General features: G+C 34.5%; 1 protein-coding gene across 2 annotated transcripts in view; it reads left to right on the top strand.

Annotated features, from left to right (window-relative positions):
* Window positions 1-3,398: 3,398 nt before the first annotated feature.
* The window catches only part of LOC149548379 (Transducin/WD40 repeat-like superfamily protein), a 67,675-nt gene continuing 51,369 nt past the window's right edge, over window positions 3,399-19,704 (top strand). The window contains exons 1-6 of one of the 2 annotated variants that reach the window (XM_089792459.1): window positions 3,399-3,510; window positions 3,608-3,969; window positions 4,053-4,207; window positions 6,675-6,792; window positions 6,891-6,992; window positions 15,455-15,614. In XM_089792459.1, coding sequence (XP_089648585.1) covers window positions 3,655-3,969; window positions 4,053-4,207; window positions 6,675-6,792; window positions 6,891-6,992; window positions 15,455-15,614 — 850 coding nt within the window. In that variant the 5' untranslated portion in view covers window positions 3,399-3,510; window positions 3,608-3,654. Of the gene's footprint in view, window positions 3,511-3,543; window positions 3,970-4,052; window positions 4,208-6,674; window positions 6,793-6,890; window positions 6,993-15,454; window positions 15,615-19,704 lie in introns of those variants that run through there. The other variant, XM_089792457.1, reaches the window with a different exon arrangement.

Here is a 19,704-nt window from a genome sequence, read left to right as displayed (position 1 = left end):
ATAGAATGGATCGAGAAAATACTTACAAAGATGAAAATAATTTATAACAAAGCTATTTTGACGATGTGTGATAACACAAGTGCTATCAATATTTCAAATAATGCAATGATTCCCTCAAATACTAAACACATTAGTATTTCATATCACTTTTTGACAGAGAGAGAGGTTTTTTGAGAGGGAAGTAAATTTGGAGCATGTGACTACTAAAGAACAAATTATAGAACTATTTAACAAAGCATTTGCAAATGATAATTTTGAGCATATTTGACAAAGGGAAGTAGTTATTTCCCCTCCCTTTTTAAAAATAGATGCATAAGAGAGGTATATATTTCTAGGTTAGAATTGTTGTCAATATTGTTTCTCTTAGAATGATGCAATTATTCCTTTCAAGGGGAACAATCAAGGTTGATCTTTCCTGATTACAAGAAAGTGTTGTAGAATTAATGTTTTCTAGACAAAGGGATTAATATTGTTGATAATGTTATACAAAGTATTAGAAAAGATACTTGTACATAGTAGATATTTACTCAAAAGGAGGAGTGCCACAGTAAGAATATCTTTTAGTTTTTGCACCCTTTATCCTCAGTGTCAAAGGGGAAGAGAAAGCATAATTATAGATGGTGTGTCATAAAGTTGTTTTTATCATTGGTATTTCTATAGGTAACAAAGGGGGAGATTATTGGCATAAAAAGCTCAATGTTGTCATGATTTCTATATGTTATGTTCTTTGATACCAGTTTGACAAAGTGTGTGAGCTCAACAACGCACACAATGCAGAGAAGTATGGTGAGTGTTCAATATTGTATCTAATAAGGAGTTGTATGCAAAATACTAAAATTTGTAATAAAGAGTATTTGATGTCTAATATGGTTGAAAGAGTGTTTAAATTGTTGTATTATATGCTAACATATTGTTATAATGTATAGTGGTGATAACAAGTCAATATGAGTTATATCTAGAAGATTGAAGCATGAGAAGCTAAAATATACATAAAATAATAGTTGAAGTCTTTGTGGGAGAATGCCTTGCATTCCTCCACACAAGATATAAATAGCCCGTAGTTTCGGTGTTGCAATACACAGTCTATCAATGTTGCACTATCTTATTATTAGGCACATAGAAGTCAAAGATAGAAATGATGTTTTTTAAAAAAATTTCCTAACAATAGGGTTGACTGCTCAAACAAAGCTTTTCATAGCTCTCTATTTATGATTCAAGCTCTACATTTGGTAAACATGTTTCTAACATTTAAGTTTCTATGTTCCAATTCAAATATCTTATGGTGGTTTTCCTCTACAAGTGAAGTTATGTTGTCTTGAGTGTGATATTATTGTTTGTGTTGGTCTTTGTTCAAGTCAGTTGACTATGATGATTTGAATTATGATATTCTGGTTTGGATATGATTCAAAGGAAGATTCAAGAGGTCATTATAGGTCATGCCAAGGTGTTTTATGGTTCACATGGCATTGCATGCATTTGAGAGTATTTTTTGGTCGAAATGTTAATGTGCTTTACTATTTGATTATTTCTTATAAATTAAATTATGTGAACAATAAATTTCTCACAAAATCGAATCCAGAAGCAACACTCAAATGATTCTCGTAGATTTTCAAAACCTACTCACTAATGATGTGGTTTTATACTCTTCTACACCTTTCATTTGGGTTTGAGCTTGGAGATTACTGTGAAGGTTGTACTTTGATGAAATCATCTGTGAAAAATATGTTAAGATGTATATGGATCTCCTTTATCTCTTAGGGCAGACTACATTGGATGTAAATGCTTAGGGTGGATGACTTTGTGTAAATAATGCTTATCTCTACTGTTGTTCAACTACTTAGTATTTTGATTGATCAAGTTGATATATAGAAGTGTGAATAGATGAGTTGAAGTGTGGATGTGTGTGGATTGGTTTAGATTATCTGGGATCAAATGTGAACTCATTGCAATGTAAATATGAAAAAACATAACTGGAAAATAATAAGTTTGGTAGAGATTGTTGTAGTGTTTAATCAAAAAGATCCTACATAATTTAATTTTATCATTTCTTTGTGTTTACTAGAAGATTATGCACTCTTTTGGGAGATTCTGTAGATATCTTTCACCAAGGCAATGCACTTTACCTTACAAGTCCTTCATGTAGTATTGCACTTCCATGGAAACAAGCCTAAAACAAAATTTGTAATATGTTATTCATATATTGAGTGCGATTCTTAATGTGGTTTTTTCCATATTAGATTTTCCACGTATATGTGGTGTCCATGTGTGTGTGTGCATGTTCATTGTAATACCTTTACTGATGGTTAGTTTGATTAAAGTTAATAGTCAAGAGTTTATGATCCGATAAGTTAATTGTTAGTGAATGTTGATTCATTGCCTTCTCTTAGCATCCATAGGTAATGAACACACTTTACATCAACTATCAAGGCTAACTAATTTTTTTTTTATGAATCCAATAAATATTTAACCTTAATAATACATTTGAGACTGACAATAAAAAAATACAAAAAATAAATCAACTAATTGTGCATGCATTTATCTTTGATTTTTATATAGAGGACTCTTTCCAAGTGACACGAGTCTATTTACTAATATTCTACAACTTTATACCTTATAGGCCACTTTGGAAATGTAAATCTAGTGATCTCCACATGCATGGTCATGAACATGCACACAAATTTAAAATCTAGAAGTTACAAACATAGCTTAGGATACTATCAACTACTGGGATTCTCTCACCTTGATTTGGTAGAGTGCAAACTATTGAAATTCACAAACCTTAAGTTACAATGTTTGAACTTTTTAAGAGCAAGTGATGTTTATGAACATGTTTGAAGAATTTGTTCAATCCCAAGGGTCATATTCTCCATGGTCAAATCCCTAACTCACTAACTTAGAAATAAAGGTTCAAATACAAGCAATAAACATTCAATGAGCCTATGATAACATGCTCTAGTGATTCTCTGTTAAATTTTGTTAGAATGCTTTAAAAAAAATCAATATAAACTCTACCATGTCCTTGATGATCTCCAACAATGTTTTCAAATAAGTGATTCAATGTCTTTAAAGACAATAACAGAGTTAAAACACTACAAAATATGGTTAGTAGAACAAAAGTCTTAGTTTTTAATTTTAAAAATTTGGGAATGAGATCTTTCACTATTTAAGTGATATGGATCATGTTTACATCAAATAGATGATTTAAATAACAAGCAATAAGTTTTAATATAAAAAATGAGTATATAAAATTGATGCCAATAAAAAATGAAATATAGATGCAATAATTAAAAAAAAAATACTACTTACAAAATAATACATAATTATCAAAATCAACCCAAAACATTTAAAAAACCAATGAAAGAAAGTAGAAAAGAAGAAGAGCATAGTTAACATTTTCATTAATTTTTATTTTATTTTTTTGTGCCAAAACTCATAATCACACCCCCAAGAAATTAGTCCACTTCCCGCTACCTATAATGAAACCCTAGCGGGCCTCCTCACATAAACGAGGTATTTTTGGCAAATCAATTCTCTACCAATTTTACAATTTCAAAATAATAGAATGTCTAAGAATATTATGTCGACTACTGAAATATTTTCTGAACAGCTGCGAGTATAGCAGTTGGAGACGCAGAAGCAGCAATAGCCTGCAAGATGAAGCAGGAGCAGAAGGATCACTCAGAGGAAGATAAAGAAATAAATGGAGGAAGCAGCGAAAGTGATAGTCTCTCTACATCAGATGAAGAAGAAGAGTATACATCTTCAGATAATGACCCGGTAGTGAGCTCTGACTATGAAGACGAAGCTGACAATTTACTCGCAGACCAAGATACCAATGAGATTGACGAAGCCGTGCTAGATTACGTGCAAACTCTCAATACCCATTCTCATCAACAAAACCCTCCAGCAGATGAAGAAGATGGTGAGAAGCCCGAAACAGTCGAAGAGAGTGATTCTTCAGAAGACGAGGTAATGGAATTTATACTTTTTTATATTTTTAGGATATAGAGCATGCCTTTGTATCAGTGTATAAGGCGAGTGGTGATGCATAGGTTCCTTCCAGAAATACTGTTGGCGACGTTCCCCTCGAATGGTATAAGGAGGAACAACATATTGGCTATGATATTGGCGGTAAAAAGATCAAGAAGCAGCCTAAAAAAGACCAGCTTGATTCCTTCCTTGCTCAAGCAGACGACTCCAAGGATTGGTGAGTTGCCAGAATTTGATATTTCATTTGTTTTCAGTTTCTCATTCATCACTTTAAATGTAAAAACTTTGCTTTGATTCTAAGTTCTTTTCATCAGATGCGTACAAAATTATGGTTCTCTCGCTTTTCTTCTAGTCGCCTTTTGATTATTCTTACATTGATGAGGAATGAAAATATTATAAACTGCGTTGTTACATTCAAGTTCAAAACTAAAAATTTAGGTAAGGTCAAGTGTCCTAATCTAATCATTTTAAATATTAAGGCACCTGTATCTTGTCAGACTGTGTGTCCGTTGGATTTTTTGGTTATAAGGTATTTAGAAATACCACCGGGCGTTTGAAGCAATTCATTATTCTATTTGTCACTAGAACCTATTTAACTATAATTTAGAGAGGGAGACAAAGCGACTTATTATTCAGAGTTTCTACCAGTAGAAATGATTTCTTGAGGGTATTCTATCTCTATATTGATAGTAAGAACATTAGATTAAATCCCGGACTCAGTCCTATTAAGGGAAATAGGCAATTGGATCCAGAGAGGAGATTATATACTTAACAGAGCATCAAGAGCATGCTTAATGCATAATAGAGGAACTCAAAAGTATTTGTATTATTTATATTCGTTCAATACTCAATACATATCTTTATAATTCCCTATATACTACACTATATTCATGTCATGTACATTGCTTTCTCATATTCTATGCATTTCCTATCTCTTCTTATACTTGTACCATATCACCCTTGCTTGCGATTACATCTTACAATATATTCATACAGATTGGAGGTGACACATGCTTGGTATCCCTAATTTACATGCTATTTTCCAAATTCTGGACTCCGCAGGTTTGATGCAGCAAGATGTGATATGTTTTTTGGACCTGTGTCTGCCCGCTTGTGCCCTACGGCCCCTACCAACATCATCTCTTCTTCAAAATCTTGACTTGTCCTTAAGTAAACTCTACTGTGCTTGAAGGATATCCTCAACATATCCATTTTCCAGTTCCATAACCTAATTAGGGCTTCTCAATGTTTCCTTAGATCGTTTATGCCTTATCCTTGGCTTCTCCAATAAGCTTCTTCTTTTGCCGATAACATGGTTCCAATAACACTTTAAGCTTCCCAATACAACTTGCAACTTGTTCTTAGACACATTTCATAACACAAACTGATAAACTGTTAATCACTTTCACCTATATCTCTTAATGCAACCAATAGTATTACCAATAGGCTCTGTATTGATGTTATTTGCTGCAATCTAAAGTAAATAAAACAAACATCAAACTGATAAATACATAACACAAAATCTTGGTCTTGCAGAAAACCCTTGGCCGGAGGAAAAAATTGCATTGCGAATGATACCCAGAACTTGTCACTGTAGTAATAATGTGCTCTGTCAAGAGCTTACAATAATGCCATTTCTGAATGACTACACCCTGTTAAAAGTGTCTAACACCTTGTTAGGAGTATCAACATTCCTGTCAAAGACTACTCTGTTAAGAGATTTAATCCCACTAATACAATGTTTACCTTGTTAAAGGACTTAAAATAAGTTCAAAACAAGAATTTCTAAGTCCTATTAAAGACCACCCTGTTAAAGGATTTAGCAATCTTGTTGACAAACTTGTTAAGTATAAACAACAAGAAATTTGACTTGTGCTAGCCTTCCTTTACTGCTTGATAGGTCCTCTTTGTGCTGTATTGTTTTCTCTCCTTTCTGATAGCTTGCAGTACTTCCTTCCGATAGCTTATTGTTCTATCTTCCTGCAGCAAATCACTGTTCCATACACATGCAATACTTTCTAATCACTCTCACATTACTTCGTCATCCTTTTTTTTTTTTTTTTTTGACTTCTTTTCACTTATATCCATTTTCTTGTTCCATAACCTAATTAGGGTTTCTCAATGTTTCCTTAGACTGTTTATGCCTTCTCATTGGCTTCTCTGATAAGCTTCTTCTTTTGCTGATAACATTGTTCCGATAACACTTTAAGCTTCCTGATAACTCCTCTAGGTTTCGGATAACACTATGTCAATAGTGTCCCAATTGAGATCTTATGTGTAGCTTTGCCTTTTTTCCAGTAATGACAACCTTCCAAAATCTTAACCACTGGGCTGTAGCATTTTGTCAACAATTTGTGGGTATATGGATACTGCAACCGGGATGGGTAGGCTGTTCAAATCGGGGTATGACTATATTTTATACACATATAGTTACTAGAAGATGGGGACATGGATTGGGATGCTGTCCTCCGTCCCTATGATAGAGTTTCTTGGTGACTATTATTTTTACTCATCTGCATAGATGCTTGTTGGAGTCTGACTTTTATCAGGCTCCAAACCTTTTTGTTTTGCTTGTTATGATTATTTTTATAGGATTTTATGCCAGATCAAGTAGAGTGGACATGGATTTTGTCAAATAGCTTGTCATAGTGTTATTCAATACTGGAACTGTGATTGGTGCCCAGGAGAAAAATATATGATGACTACAACGATGAAGAGATTGAGCTATCTAAAGAAGAAATCAAGTTGATAAATAGATTACGCAAAGGCAAAGTACCACATGCTGAAGTTAATCCGTATGAGGTACGTGTTGAACATAACATAATGAATTGGTATTGCTTGGTTTTAGATTTTTAAGCATAAAACACAACAAAATTTAATCACATTTGGACATTTTGCAGCCTTATGTCGATTGGTTTGATTGGGAAGATAAGGGACATCCTTTGTCCAATGCACCAGAACCCAAGAGGAGATTCATTCCATCAAAATGGGAAGCTAAGAAGGTACCTTTATTTAACCATTGGTGAATATTATCAAAGCTGGCATCAGTATATGATGTAATTTGTGATTTGATGGTTTCTATACATAACACACAACTAGTGAAGAAGATTCAATGAAAATTAATGCTTTTTGAATTATGTTTGATAAGGTTTGGTTGTCTATATTATTTCCTATGTTTGTACGGATCAAGGTTAAATTAGAAGGCATTTTCCTTAGTATTATGTTTCATTTTCTGCAAAGCAATGCATATCCAATTGAACTTGTAACATTATTAATTTCTGTGCCTTAATGATCAAAAGCTTATTTGTCATGGTTGGCTCACTTAAAAATTATTGTGTTCTAAAAGAAATTTACACTGAAATGATTTTTTCCTGGTAAGGAATCAAATGGATCAGGTATCTATGTTATTTGTGTTATGAGATGTGGAAGAGGGTCTCCATTGAAAAATGGATTTCGGATTGTACTCAGAGAAATATTATTTCGTGTGTTCTCTAATATTGTTTGTTATTCTCTAATGCACAATTAACACGTAAGTACACATAATTCATATCATTGAAAATGCAGTGATAGATATCTATCTTCTTTTTTTAACCTTATTCAACTAGATTGTTGTACTATTTCTTTCTTATTAGGTGTAAGCACAAACAAGGAAGCAGTGAACAAGAAGTGGAAGTCTACAAACTTAAGAAGAGGGAGTTTGAAACCTAAATAAATTGAAATTATAACTTAAAGAACATATATTTTTTTCAGTTGAGAGCTGAGATGTTTAATGCAAGGCGATGTATCTTCAGACACAAACCTTTAGGTCACTCAACCCTACATAATTAAAGGGAGACCCATATTTGGTATGTTGTTGATGTTCATCAGACAAGGTTACGTCCACGTATCTGACTGTCGATAATGTGGGTATATTTGTAATGGTCAGCCTCATTTTTTATTTTTTGACAATACGAAAGCTCAATATAAATATGTCAACAACTATATATTGCTGTCATAAAGTGCTGACACTAGTGCAGATACAAATAGCACTGATGAAGTCTCTGTCCAAAATGCCCAAATACTTTAATCTAACACTCAAATGAAAATATCAGTAAACTATCTTGAGACTATGCGCTGGAATGATACTGACAAGTCTAAAAATCACAGCATGTGCTGTTTTAAGTGATGCAGCAGGTCTGATATGACAGAAAGTGTTGTTGTAGGTCTGCTGTACAGCAATTGCAGGTCATAGCAGCTATGAAATACTATTGAAATCTCCTCTAAAGTGGCTTAGAACACCTCCCAAGGTTTCCACTAGGCCTTGCACACACTCGCACCATTAAACACTCTCAAGATGACAAGGAAAAGACAAACTGTCTGTTAATGATTTTAATTTTTCAGCCATGTACAATCACTTACATTGTGCTGGAACAGGGGTGATCAGATTAAGATATTCAAATCTCCTCATATCTCCATATGTTTAATATGGAAATATTGCAATGCAGAGCACTATGGATCAAACTATTGTCATATTATCACTTCTGAACAACTGAAAAAGCAGTCTCAACATAGAAACCCATAACTCACTCAAATCTGTTTGCGAACCTCTGGGAGTTGAACTAAATCAACTACAAACATCCCTCTATCAAACCCACAAATCCACATATTCTGATTTTCAATATGCTGGTTATATCAAACCAATGAACTGTTGAACTTCTCTAGAACATTGTCACAAACAAAGAAATATGTTGACAACAATGACAACACATCTTTGAAATATGTGGTAATACATCTCAAAAATCAACAACTCCCCCTAAGACCTTGCATATAACAGATCCAACAATCTCTCCTAAGGTTTTTCCCATGAACCTCTTCCCCACTTTGACATCGATTGCAAAGGCACATATTTGCATTATAAAAACTAAATCTCTGTACCCAAAACTGTACATCTAACTCACAAGACTAACTACCTTCCTGAGTAGTAGCCACCACTCATCAATCCAGGTAAAAGATATCTCTATGAAATACATTGGACTGATGCATACCAATGCATTCTGATCAGGAGGGGTAATCACCACTAGCATACCTCTGAGATACTCAAAAGTATCCTTAGGCAAAGTTTTTGTGAAAATATTTGTATCTGTTCCTTGGTAGGAACATACTCCAATCTGACTTCCTTCTCATTTACCCTCTCTCAAAAAATGAAAGTTGATAGATATATTCTTTATCTTTGAATATAACACTAGATTCTTAGAAATGTTAATTACACTTGAATTGTCACAGTAGATAACAATAGGTTCATCATATATAACTCTGATATCTTTCAACATTTGTTTCATCCATACCCTCTGAATACAACTGATTGCAGCAACAACATATTTTGCATTTGTGTAGATTTTGAAATACAATTTCGCTTTTTGCTCAACCATGAAACCAATCTCTATCCAAAGAAAAATGCACCACCACTAGTGCTCTTTCTGTCATCCACATTACCTGCCCAATCAGCATCAGTAAATGCACTCAGTGAAATCATCATCTTTAGGATACCATAAACCAAAATCAACCGCCCTTTCAAATGAAAATCCTTTTAACAATAGCAACGTGAGATTCCTTACAATCTGCTTGAAATCTAGGAACAATACATATGACATTCATGATATCAAGTCTAGCTCGAGTCAAATAAATTAAACCACCGATCATAAATCTTTATCTTTTCGGATTTGCTTTATGAGAATCATCAGCATCCTTTGTCAACTTACATCCATTCACCATAGGAGTACCAATTGATTTTGAATCTTCCATACCAAAATTCTTTAATAACTCTTTCACATATTTGGACTGAGATATAAAGATTCCATTGCCTGACTGTGTAATTTGCAATCTTAGAAAGAATTTTATCTCTCATAGACATCTCAAATTCATTTTGCATTTCATTAACAAACTCTTTACTTATCATTCCCTCCTAAAATGATATCATCAACAAAAACTTCAACAATTAGAATGTTAACATGATCAATCTTGAAGTAAAGATTACTATTAGGATATCAGTATTACCTTTGTTAAATCCAAGCTTCAATAGATACTTATCGAATCTTGCATACCATGCATCAATCCATACAAAGCTTTCTTCAATTGGCAAACCATATTACTTTGATCAGTCAATGAAAATCCATCCGGTTGTTCTATTTACACTTCTTCCAATCCACCATTCAAAAATGCAAACTTGACAACCATCTGATATATTTGGAAATCTTTTTAAGCAACATATGCAAGAAATGATCTCACAATTTTAATTCTAGCCACATGAGCAAAAGCCTCCTCAAAATCAATATCTTCCATTTGTAAATTTCCTTTACAAACAAGTCTTGCTTTATTCTTGATCACTTAACCATCTTCATTCAATTTGTCTTTGACAACCCGTTTAGTACCTGTTACATTCTTGTCTGGTAGTAAGAATTCAAGTGTCATTGCTTTTACCCAATGTTCATCTTGACATGCTTTATCTTTAGGTTCAATCTTTGAAATCACACAATACTCAATTCTATCTTCTATAAGTCTTCTTCTAGTTTTAACACCATTATTCCCATCATCTATAATCTGATTTTCTAAATGATTCAATCTCACATACATTGGAGTCTTAGGATTTGCATGAATTTCAGACACTTGTGTTTCTTATTTCTCATTTGCACTAGCTGCTTCATCTTGATTTCTTTGAATAATCTGAATTTGTTTCTGAGTTTGAGGTTGCATTCCCTTATTTGTATTGTCATTCTGATGATTTGAATCATATACACAAGACCCAGATTGTGTTTGATTGCTTTCACCAACTTTGGCATTTGCACTCTTAAACATCTTTTTCAATTTGTTATTGTAACATGTGTATGCCTTGCTTTTTGTTGAATAACCAAGAAAAATTGCTTCATCACATTTAGCATCAAACTCTTAAATCTTCATCTCTTTAAATATAGCATTTACTTCCATTTTATTGAAATATCTCACAGTAGGGACATTTCCATACCATAATTAATAAGGAGTCTTATTGGTTCCACTTTTGATTTGCACCTGGTTGAGTGTGTAAACTGCAATGCTCACAGCTTCTGTCCAATATATATGCAGAACATTTCCTTTAATCATCATTGTCCTGGCAGTGTCTAGAATGGTTCTGGTCTTCCTTTCTACTACACCACCATTTTTCTGAGCGGTCTGTTGAGAAGACATCTATCCCTTTATCCCATGTTCTTCACAAAATGCATAGAACTCATTGGATTTGAATTTACTGCCTTTGTTAGATCTCAGACACTTCAACTTCAAAATTGTCATTGTCTCAACTATAGCCTTGAAGATTTTTGAATTTGTCAAAGGCCTTAGATTTCTCTGTCAAGAAAGTAGCTCAAATTATCCTTGAATAATCATCAATCAACAACATGAAATGTCCTGTCACTTTGAAAACTTCTAGTTCTAGATGGACCACATAAATCTGTATGTGCAAGATCTAACAATCCATTAGAAGAATAAGTCTTACTCTTGAAAGTAGATCTTGTTTGTTTACCCACCTGACATTGCTTACACATAGCCTTAGCAGGAACTTAAGAAGATCTCTCACTGCTTGAATAGAACTTATCTTCACAATATTATCAAAATTTACATGACACCATCAATCTGAGCAATCAAACATTTTCTATCAGCACTATTCAAATGAAAGACATTACCTTGGTTTTTGTACGTAAAGTAATTTCATTCTCGAACTCCCTAATATTTGACACTTTCCATTCTTGGATTTCAGATAATAACTTTTGTCAATTAACTGTCCAACACTCAACAAGTTATTCTTTAGTCCTTCAGTATAGAATACATCATTAGTATTGTTCTTACCATTAAGAGTAATGGATCCTCTACCACGGATTAGACAATGAGTATCATCACCAAATCTTACAACACCACCATCATACCTTTCCAAACTCACAAACTTGCTCTTATCAGAAGTCAGATGATGTGAACATCCACTGTCAATCACCTGTTCATCTTTCTATTCAACTTCTGTGGCCAAAGCTCTTTCCACATTCATGCAACTAGTAGACTTTGGATCATCTTATTCTTTGATAACTATAAACACCCATTCATCATCTTCTAAACCACCTTTATCAGATTCATCATTTGTCATGCCTTCATCAGCAACATAATAACATTTATTTTAATATCTAGGTTGAAATTTCCTAGGATTATGCTTTGGAACCCTTTCCGGATACCTTGGTGCAAAATGACTTGTCTTATTGCAAGAAAAACGTTGAAGGGGCAAGTTTCCTTCATACTTATCAACACCTTTGGGCAATCTCTAGGCACTAAGGGCATCAAGCTCTTCTAGCTCATGCTGTTGATCTTCAATTTTTTAATCTCCTTCACATTTCTGGTCACTCTTGTGAAACTTTCACCCGGATCATATCTCTGCTTGTTCTGAGAAATAGTAGCTTTGAATGCATATTCAACTTTAGAAAGGGCATCACCAAATTCACTCATCTCTAAAGCTGAAAGCTTACCAATCAACATATCTCTTGTCACATTGGTCACAATTCTGATCTCCTCAATAGCAACAACTATGTTTGTAGGATGGAGATAAAGATCTGAACACTTTAGCAACAATCTCTGATTTATACAACTGTCCACCAACACATCAGATACTACATACAAACCCATTCCCCTTTTGCATGTAAGAAGTAATGTTCTCATCTTCGCTCATCCTCAATGTCTCATACTTTCTCATTAGGCTCTGGGACTTAGCAAGCTTCACACAAGCATCGTCGTCATACACTGTTTCTAACTTCTTTTAGATCTCATGAGCAGTCTTCATTTCTATCACATTTGTCATCTCTGTATCAATCAAGGCACTCAACAATGCTTCCTTATCTCTAATATTGTATTGAACTTTCTTCTTCTCATAAGAAGTAGTAGGAACTAAAGGAGGATTATAAGGCTTCTCAGTAATATCCCAAAAGTCTTCTCCAATGCATCTCACATGACATTCCATGTGACCTTTCCAAAGATAGTAATTAGTGCCATCAAATCTCAGACTGTTGTAAGCTGCCATCTTGGATCACCTCAAGCGGTTAAGCTTCCCTTAGAGGAACTAGGTTCTGATACCAGTTGATGGAAATAGTGCAGCAAACAATTTGGGGGGGGGGGTGTGGAATTAGTTGTCCCAACACTTCGAACAAATTGCTAATCTTAACTTCAGATCTGAGAAATGACAATGCAGGCAAAGATCCACAACATATCAAGAACACATAACACCAATATTTTTTGTTTGGAAACCCAGTCAAGAGAAAAACGACAGTGGATGGACCCACAAGATATATTTTGTAAAAAATATTTATGCCCTGTTAGGAGTATTACAATGGAAGGCACAAGCATTCAGGCACACTGTCTAGAGCTCACTGCTCAAAATAAAATAAAGGCTTACTGCCTTGGGAAGGCTCATTGCATGATGACAATTTGGATTGCATCCACATATCATGATCTGTATTACGACATCTTCAACATGCCTGGATCATTTCCATTGAAGTACAATTACAACTTCCTTTTCCACACTAGATCTCTGCCTTTATTCATTCATCTCTCTCTTGTGCACATCCACGATCCATGCAAATACAAAATCATTACATTCATTTATTCAAATCATCAACCGTGGAAATGTCAACAAGGTTGGCTTCACTTTCACCACCTAATTACAAAAATATAACCATACTCATTACAGTATTAAATGCCAACTTAAGACAACATAACTTGGACCAAAATCTTCATCCTCGAACACGATACACCTACAATAATTATGCCTTGATCATCTGCAATACACTACAATCATCATGTCAGCCAAGAACATGAAGAACACCAACTCACTAACTGAAATATTTAATCGCAAGCACCACGATCAATGCGAACCAGCAACACAACTGGAGCATGATCTAGAAACATCCAAAACCATCATGAAATACCACAATAACATTCACATCAACTTGAATCACTGGAATTATCAGCATCATTAGACCGAACCACAAGAACACTAATAGTAACCACTGTCAACCAAGAAAAATTACTTGCGGATCTCCAAATCACGAATCAGTTGAGTTGAGGACATACATCGATGTCTCAAACATGCTAACCAGATTCACATATGAAAATATTGCAATGTGGAGCACTGTGGATCAAAATACTGTAGCACTGTCACTTCTAAAGAATTTTAAAAACAGTTGCAACAAAGAAACCCAAAACTCACTCAAATCTTTATGGGAACCTTGGCGGGTTCAACTAAATCAACTACAGACATCCCTCTATCAAACACACAGCCACAGATTCTGATCTTCAATATATTGGCTATACCAGACCAATGAACTCACCGAACTTCTCAGAAACATTGTCACAGACGTAGAAATATGTTGACAACAATAACAGCATATCTTTTTAATATTTGGCAATACCTCTTACAAGCAAATATTTGCACATTATTCAACATTTTCCTGCTTTGGCTATAACTCATCTAGTGATGTTTTATTATTTTAGGGTATGAACTTTGAAGGCTTTGAAATGATGCTTGAAATCTTGGATGTTAATTGTTGCTGTCAAAATGATATTTTCTGTGCCATCTGTTATTATATGTTCATTTGGGTTTGTAAAGAGACATGTTAAGCATGAAGTGGCATTTAAATGACGTGAATTTTGCCGTGATTTACTAAATAATGTGCTTCTTGGAGAGGGATTGAGAATGAGGAGTGATCTTGAGGAAATGTCAGCCATTGGGCAACTAGTAATGATTTTGCCTATGAATTGATCTTAGGAATGCGTTTGGGATGTAATGTTTTAATCAAGTGACATGCCTATGTCTCTAGGTAAATTGAATCAAACAAATAACGTGTCTTAAAATAAGCATGTTGTGTTCTATTAATAAAAAACGTTGATATAACACATCCCCAGAAATTCTGCTGTCACTGAATTTAGTCAGAATTTAGAACCAAGGCTTCTAGAACTAGGATACTGGAAACTGCATACAGGGATTTTCTTCAAATTGTCTAGTAACGAGCATTTTAAGCCACAGAGATTTCTGGAACTACAAAGGCAGAGACAGTAATAGTAAATGTTTATGGCCTTCCCTAGGGTGATGATCATGATTTGGGTGCTATTTTCATAACTTCCTATATTCAAATTTTTTTTTCCAATGATAATTCTCACATTTTTCAAGTTCTGATTAGAAAAATCACTACTCTGTGCAGCAAAAACAGTTTCAAGGCTCATCTGACTTTCTTTAGAGCAAATCACTGTAAATGTTGAATTCTTTTCTCATCTTGTTTTCAATCTTTTTTTTAATGAATGAGTATTACCTTCCAGTTTTGGATTCTATTTGTAAAATTTGTACAGAAATAGGATGGTAGACAAGATAGTAAGTTTTCCTAAACCTACTGTAAGATTGTTTATTTTTTATTTATTGTCACTTCATCAGGTTGTGAAGCTGGTAAGAGCTATTCGTAAAGGATGGATAACATTTGAGAAACCTAAAGAAAAGCCTCGCTTCTATTTGATGTGGGGAGATGACTTGAAAACATCTGAAAAAGCTTTTAATGGGTTGACTTATATCCCAGCTCCAAAACCAAGGCTACCTGGTAAGTTCCTTCAAATTGCTACTTCTTACAAGTTACAACACAGTATAAGAATGGTCTTTAAATTTAGATCCTTCCCTCATTTATTTATATTCTTTCACTAAGTTCTTATGATACAGTTTGCAACTGTCCCATTTTGTTTACTTTTCCTTTGTCCTTGGCATTTAATTGATTTGCTTTTTCTGGAATCCTGTCACTCTAGTAGTTTTCAAGTCCTACTGACCAATCTGGTCATTTGGTGACGTGTAAAATATTTTTAGAATTTAATTTGAAATCTGTTATGATGAGTTAGTTTACTTCTTATCCATTTGAAGAATTTTGGAGAAATCATGATTTGCTTTTACTTTAAAAACCAAACATTTTGGATGACACCATGATTTGATCGAATGTGTTTGTTCTCAAATATAGCACATTTGAACCTAAAGTGGAGCCACGTTACTAGATCTGCGGAGGAGAGGATAATATATCTTAATGGAACAAGGGTCTGCGTAGTGCTATCAATAAAATGGGAAGGAAATGTTCTTAATCTCCCTTGTTCCCATGCATCATCTGCTTGCTGGCAATATTCTAGTCAACTTATTTCCATTTTTGTTTTCTATTTATCCTTCTAATTTTCTATAGGGGGACCTTTGAGGAGGCTACGACCTACTCAAATATCACTCTTGATGTCTGTCAACCTTCACATCCCATCCATCTAACACCTAAAAGACAAACTATATCTGAGGAGCTCCATCATTTCATACAAAATGATGCAAAAAGTTAATGTTGAAACCTTTTTCAATCAGGAAAGTAACTGATATAACTTCAAGATAGGTGGCATTCGTAAAGCTTCAGTCCTCCACAAGCAAAATGTAAGCAAGATGTATTAAAGAAAATTTGAAGCCACTATGAAAAGCTGAGCTCTTGATGATGCATGAGGATTATTTCATTGTTCTCTTTGTCACCAAACAAGAGAACTGTCAGACTTCCACGGAGGCCTGTGCCTCTTTAAAAAGTCAGTGCTCCTCACGAAACTCTGGCTTCATTCTCTTCAATTACTCTCAAGATCTGTCCAGTACTGTCCAAGTAATGGTGTGACTACCTCTTGTTTCAAAATTTACTGGGTGGGACGTGCAGGTAAGAAAATCACCATTGGTAAAGCTATAGGAGAATGCATAACATTTTAAGAAGTTACAAAGCATCCAGAGTTTCTCAACTATGTGTTGATTTGTGTTAATGCAAATTTGGGGGAACTCTTATTTGTTGTATCATTTTAGATCTTGGAGTAATGAAGTGGGATCATATGGATGATGAGAAATCAAAACATCCCTATCTGCTAGGTCCTGCCTTGAAAATTAGACACCTGGTAAGGTTATGTCCCCATCTGTTGCTATCAGAGGATACAAAAGCTGAAAAAATGCCAACAGAAATTGCAGATCTGCTCTATTAGTACAATCAATAGTGAACAATGCTCCGTGGGCAGAGTATAAATTCTGCAGAGACTAATAAATGAAATGCATGACACCAACCATAGGTTCTCCTTTCCTATATCAAATATCTTTTGTTTCTTGACGCAGGAGTCTCTGGCTCTTGTTGATGTGACTTTTGTTCCACTACTATATACATAATCTAATATGTAATATTCCAAGACGAAACACTAATTTCTCTTTCTCTTGAATGAGGATGCTCATATGCTAAACAATTTATCTGAATTGTGTGATCAGATGAGACAACCTCAAGTTTCCTTCTCAATCATGGACTTTCACTCAGTTATAATGGTGTGAAATGCTGGTTATTACAAAGGGGCTTACGCTATTCATTCAATGGATACCAACTTGACTTTGACTTCTTCAGTTACTTCTAACCAAATTAACTTGCAAAGGAAACCAAAAACTATCTAACTCTAAGAATGTAGGATAATGTTGATGATGGGGTGAGCTTCTAACCAATCCTTCCTTCGTCGTATCAACTAGTCTTAGGAGGGTGCTATATTCTAAGGATGCAAGAATGATTTTTACATTGTCAATATTCATCCAAATACCCTATGAAGGCACTATCCAAATGAACATCTCCAATAAAAGTTAAAACACTTACAACTGAGGCCTAGACTAACCTTGCACTTTTACTAACAATCAGGAAATGGACACTAGCTACACCATTAATAATGATTCAACTATATCTTTCATCCATCTAGTTCTATTCAACTTGGAATGAAATCCTAATCTTATTGAGAGATGCAATACGCTAAAATGAGCATATATATCCACCATGTGAGCATGAGATTGAACAGAGAACAATTTTCGTAGTTTTTTGACAATAATTCTCCAACATAATTCTTTTACAACTAATGTGAGCAAGCCTTTATATAGGCAGCTCAATTACAATGAATTACCAAGATTGATTCAAATCAAGGACCAAGATTAATCCACATAAACCTAATTAGGGTTTCCATAGATACAAATATTAAATGCTCACCTAATTACAAAAAAGCATCACCATGTGGGCTAGTTATAAAATGACATCGCTTTCATTTGCCATTAAGTGTAATAACCTGACTAGATTATAACTTTAACAACTTCAATTCTTAACAAATTTAAGAGTTTGGCAATTTGTCAAACACTTGGCAAATATACTCCAATATTTGCCAATACAACTGAATATATATGTAAATACCTCTAGACTGAACTAATCAATGATTTATGTATTTCCAGTAAAAATCTGCTAGATAAGTTATGATTCTACAAATGATGAACCAAGAACAATTTACCATTCACTTTCTATGCTCAGTAAAAGTCTGCAAATGGAGTTGCAAGCTTTGGGTTTAACCATGGAGGAAACTCCATAGTTAAGCGCGCTCAAGCTGGAGTAGTACTGGGATGGGTGACCTCCCGGGAAGTCCGGGTGCTTCACCCCTGTGAGCATCACCTAGATCCAATGAGTGCTAAGTGTTCCATTTATTCTCATGAGAGATGGATTCATGTTGAATCACTACTCATGAAACATGGGTCAATGAGTTTGACTCAAAATCACACAAAAAATCCTGATAGCAATATCACAATTTGACTTGCTGTGGAAATTATCTCCTACTTATCAATTAATGAGCTTAAGGGGCTTTCTAATGAATGGTTCATAAGGCACAACACTTGGTGAAGGTTTTGCAAATAGGGTTGAAAGCTTTGGGTTCAATCATGGAGGAAACTCCGTAGTTAAGCGTGCTCAGGTTGGAGTAGTATTGGGATGGGTGACCTCTCGGGAAGTCCTAGTGCTTCACCCCTTTGAGCATCACCTAGATCCAATGAGTGCTAAGTGTTCCATTTATTCTCATGAGAGATGGATTCATGTTGAATCACTACTCATGAAACATGGGTCAATGAGTTTGACTCAAAATCACACAGAAAATCTTGATAGCAATATCACAAAAGTCTGCAAATTTCAATTAACAACGATAGCTAATGGTAACTTGGAATGCTAATACAATAATCAATTTCAAATTATGAGGAACCTGCAGTTTTCGCAGTCCAAATATGTAGTGAAATTGAAAATACCTAAGTTACCGATTCGGATGCGGATTCCAGGAACGGACGCGGGAGGAAACATGTGTGTGTGTATATATATATAAAGCAGAAAAAAAAATATAAAATATATATGCAAAGAAATGCAATAAATATACAATACAAATCATTTGATATTATGACTATGTTAACCATTTATCAAATTTCAAGATATTTCAAAATTCATATGATATATCAATATGTGCTTGTCCAACATTAGAGTTTAGTCTTAGACAATAAGTTCAATTAGGTGATGTTCAAGATTCCAACAAAATAAAAACTTAGTTAATGATTGAAGATTCAATCAACTTGCATTAGAGTTTGACTCTGAATCATAGGGATTCGCGAGAAAAATCCACATTCTCATCATTAGCTCCAACTGCTGAAAGGTCATTTGAACCAAACATGGTCCCACTTATGCTAGATGTACCACGTGCGACGCTATCATCATCACCGTCTCTAACTGTAATAAGATCATGAAGTGTTGCATTGAAATCTGCACACTTAGGGGCTACATCCCAAAGCTTTGTGGCCCCTTGTAATGATCATTCTTATGTGACAAA

The sequence above is a fragment of the Cupressus sempervirens genome, chromosome 7 (genome assembly GCF_028749045.1).
Source record: "Cupressus sempervirens isolate cs-2001-9-10 chromosome 7, ASM2874904v1, whole genome shotgun sequence".
Taxonomy (NCBI): domain Eukaryota; kingdom Viridiplantae; phylum Streptophyta; class Pinopsida; order Cupressales; family Cupressaceae; genus Cupressus; species Cupressus sempervirens.
The sequence above is the reverse complement of the archived record's forward strand: the minus strand, read 5'-3'. Positions and strand labels throughout refer to the sequence as shown.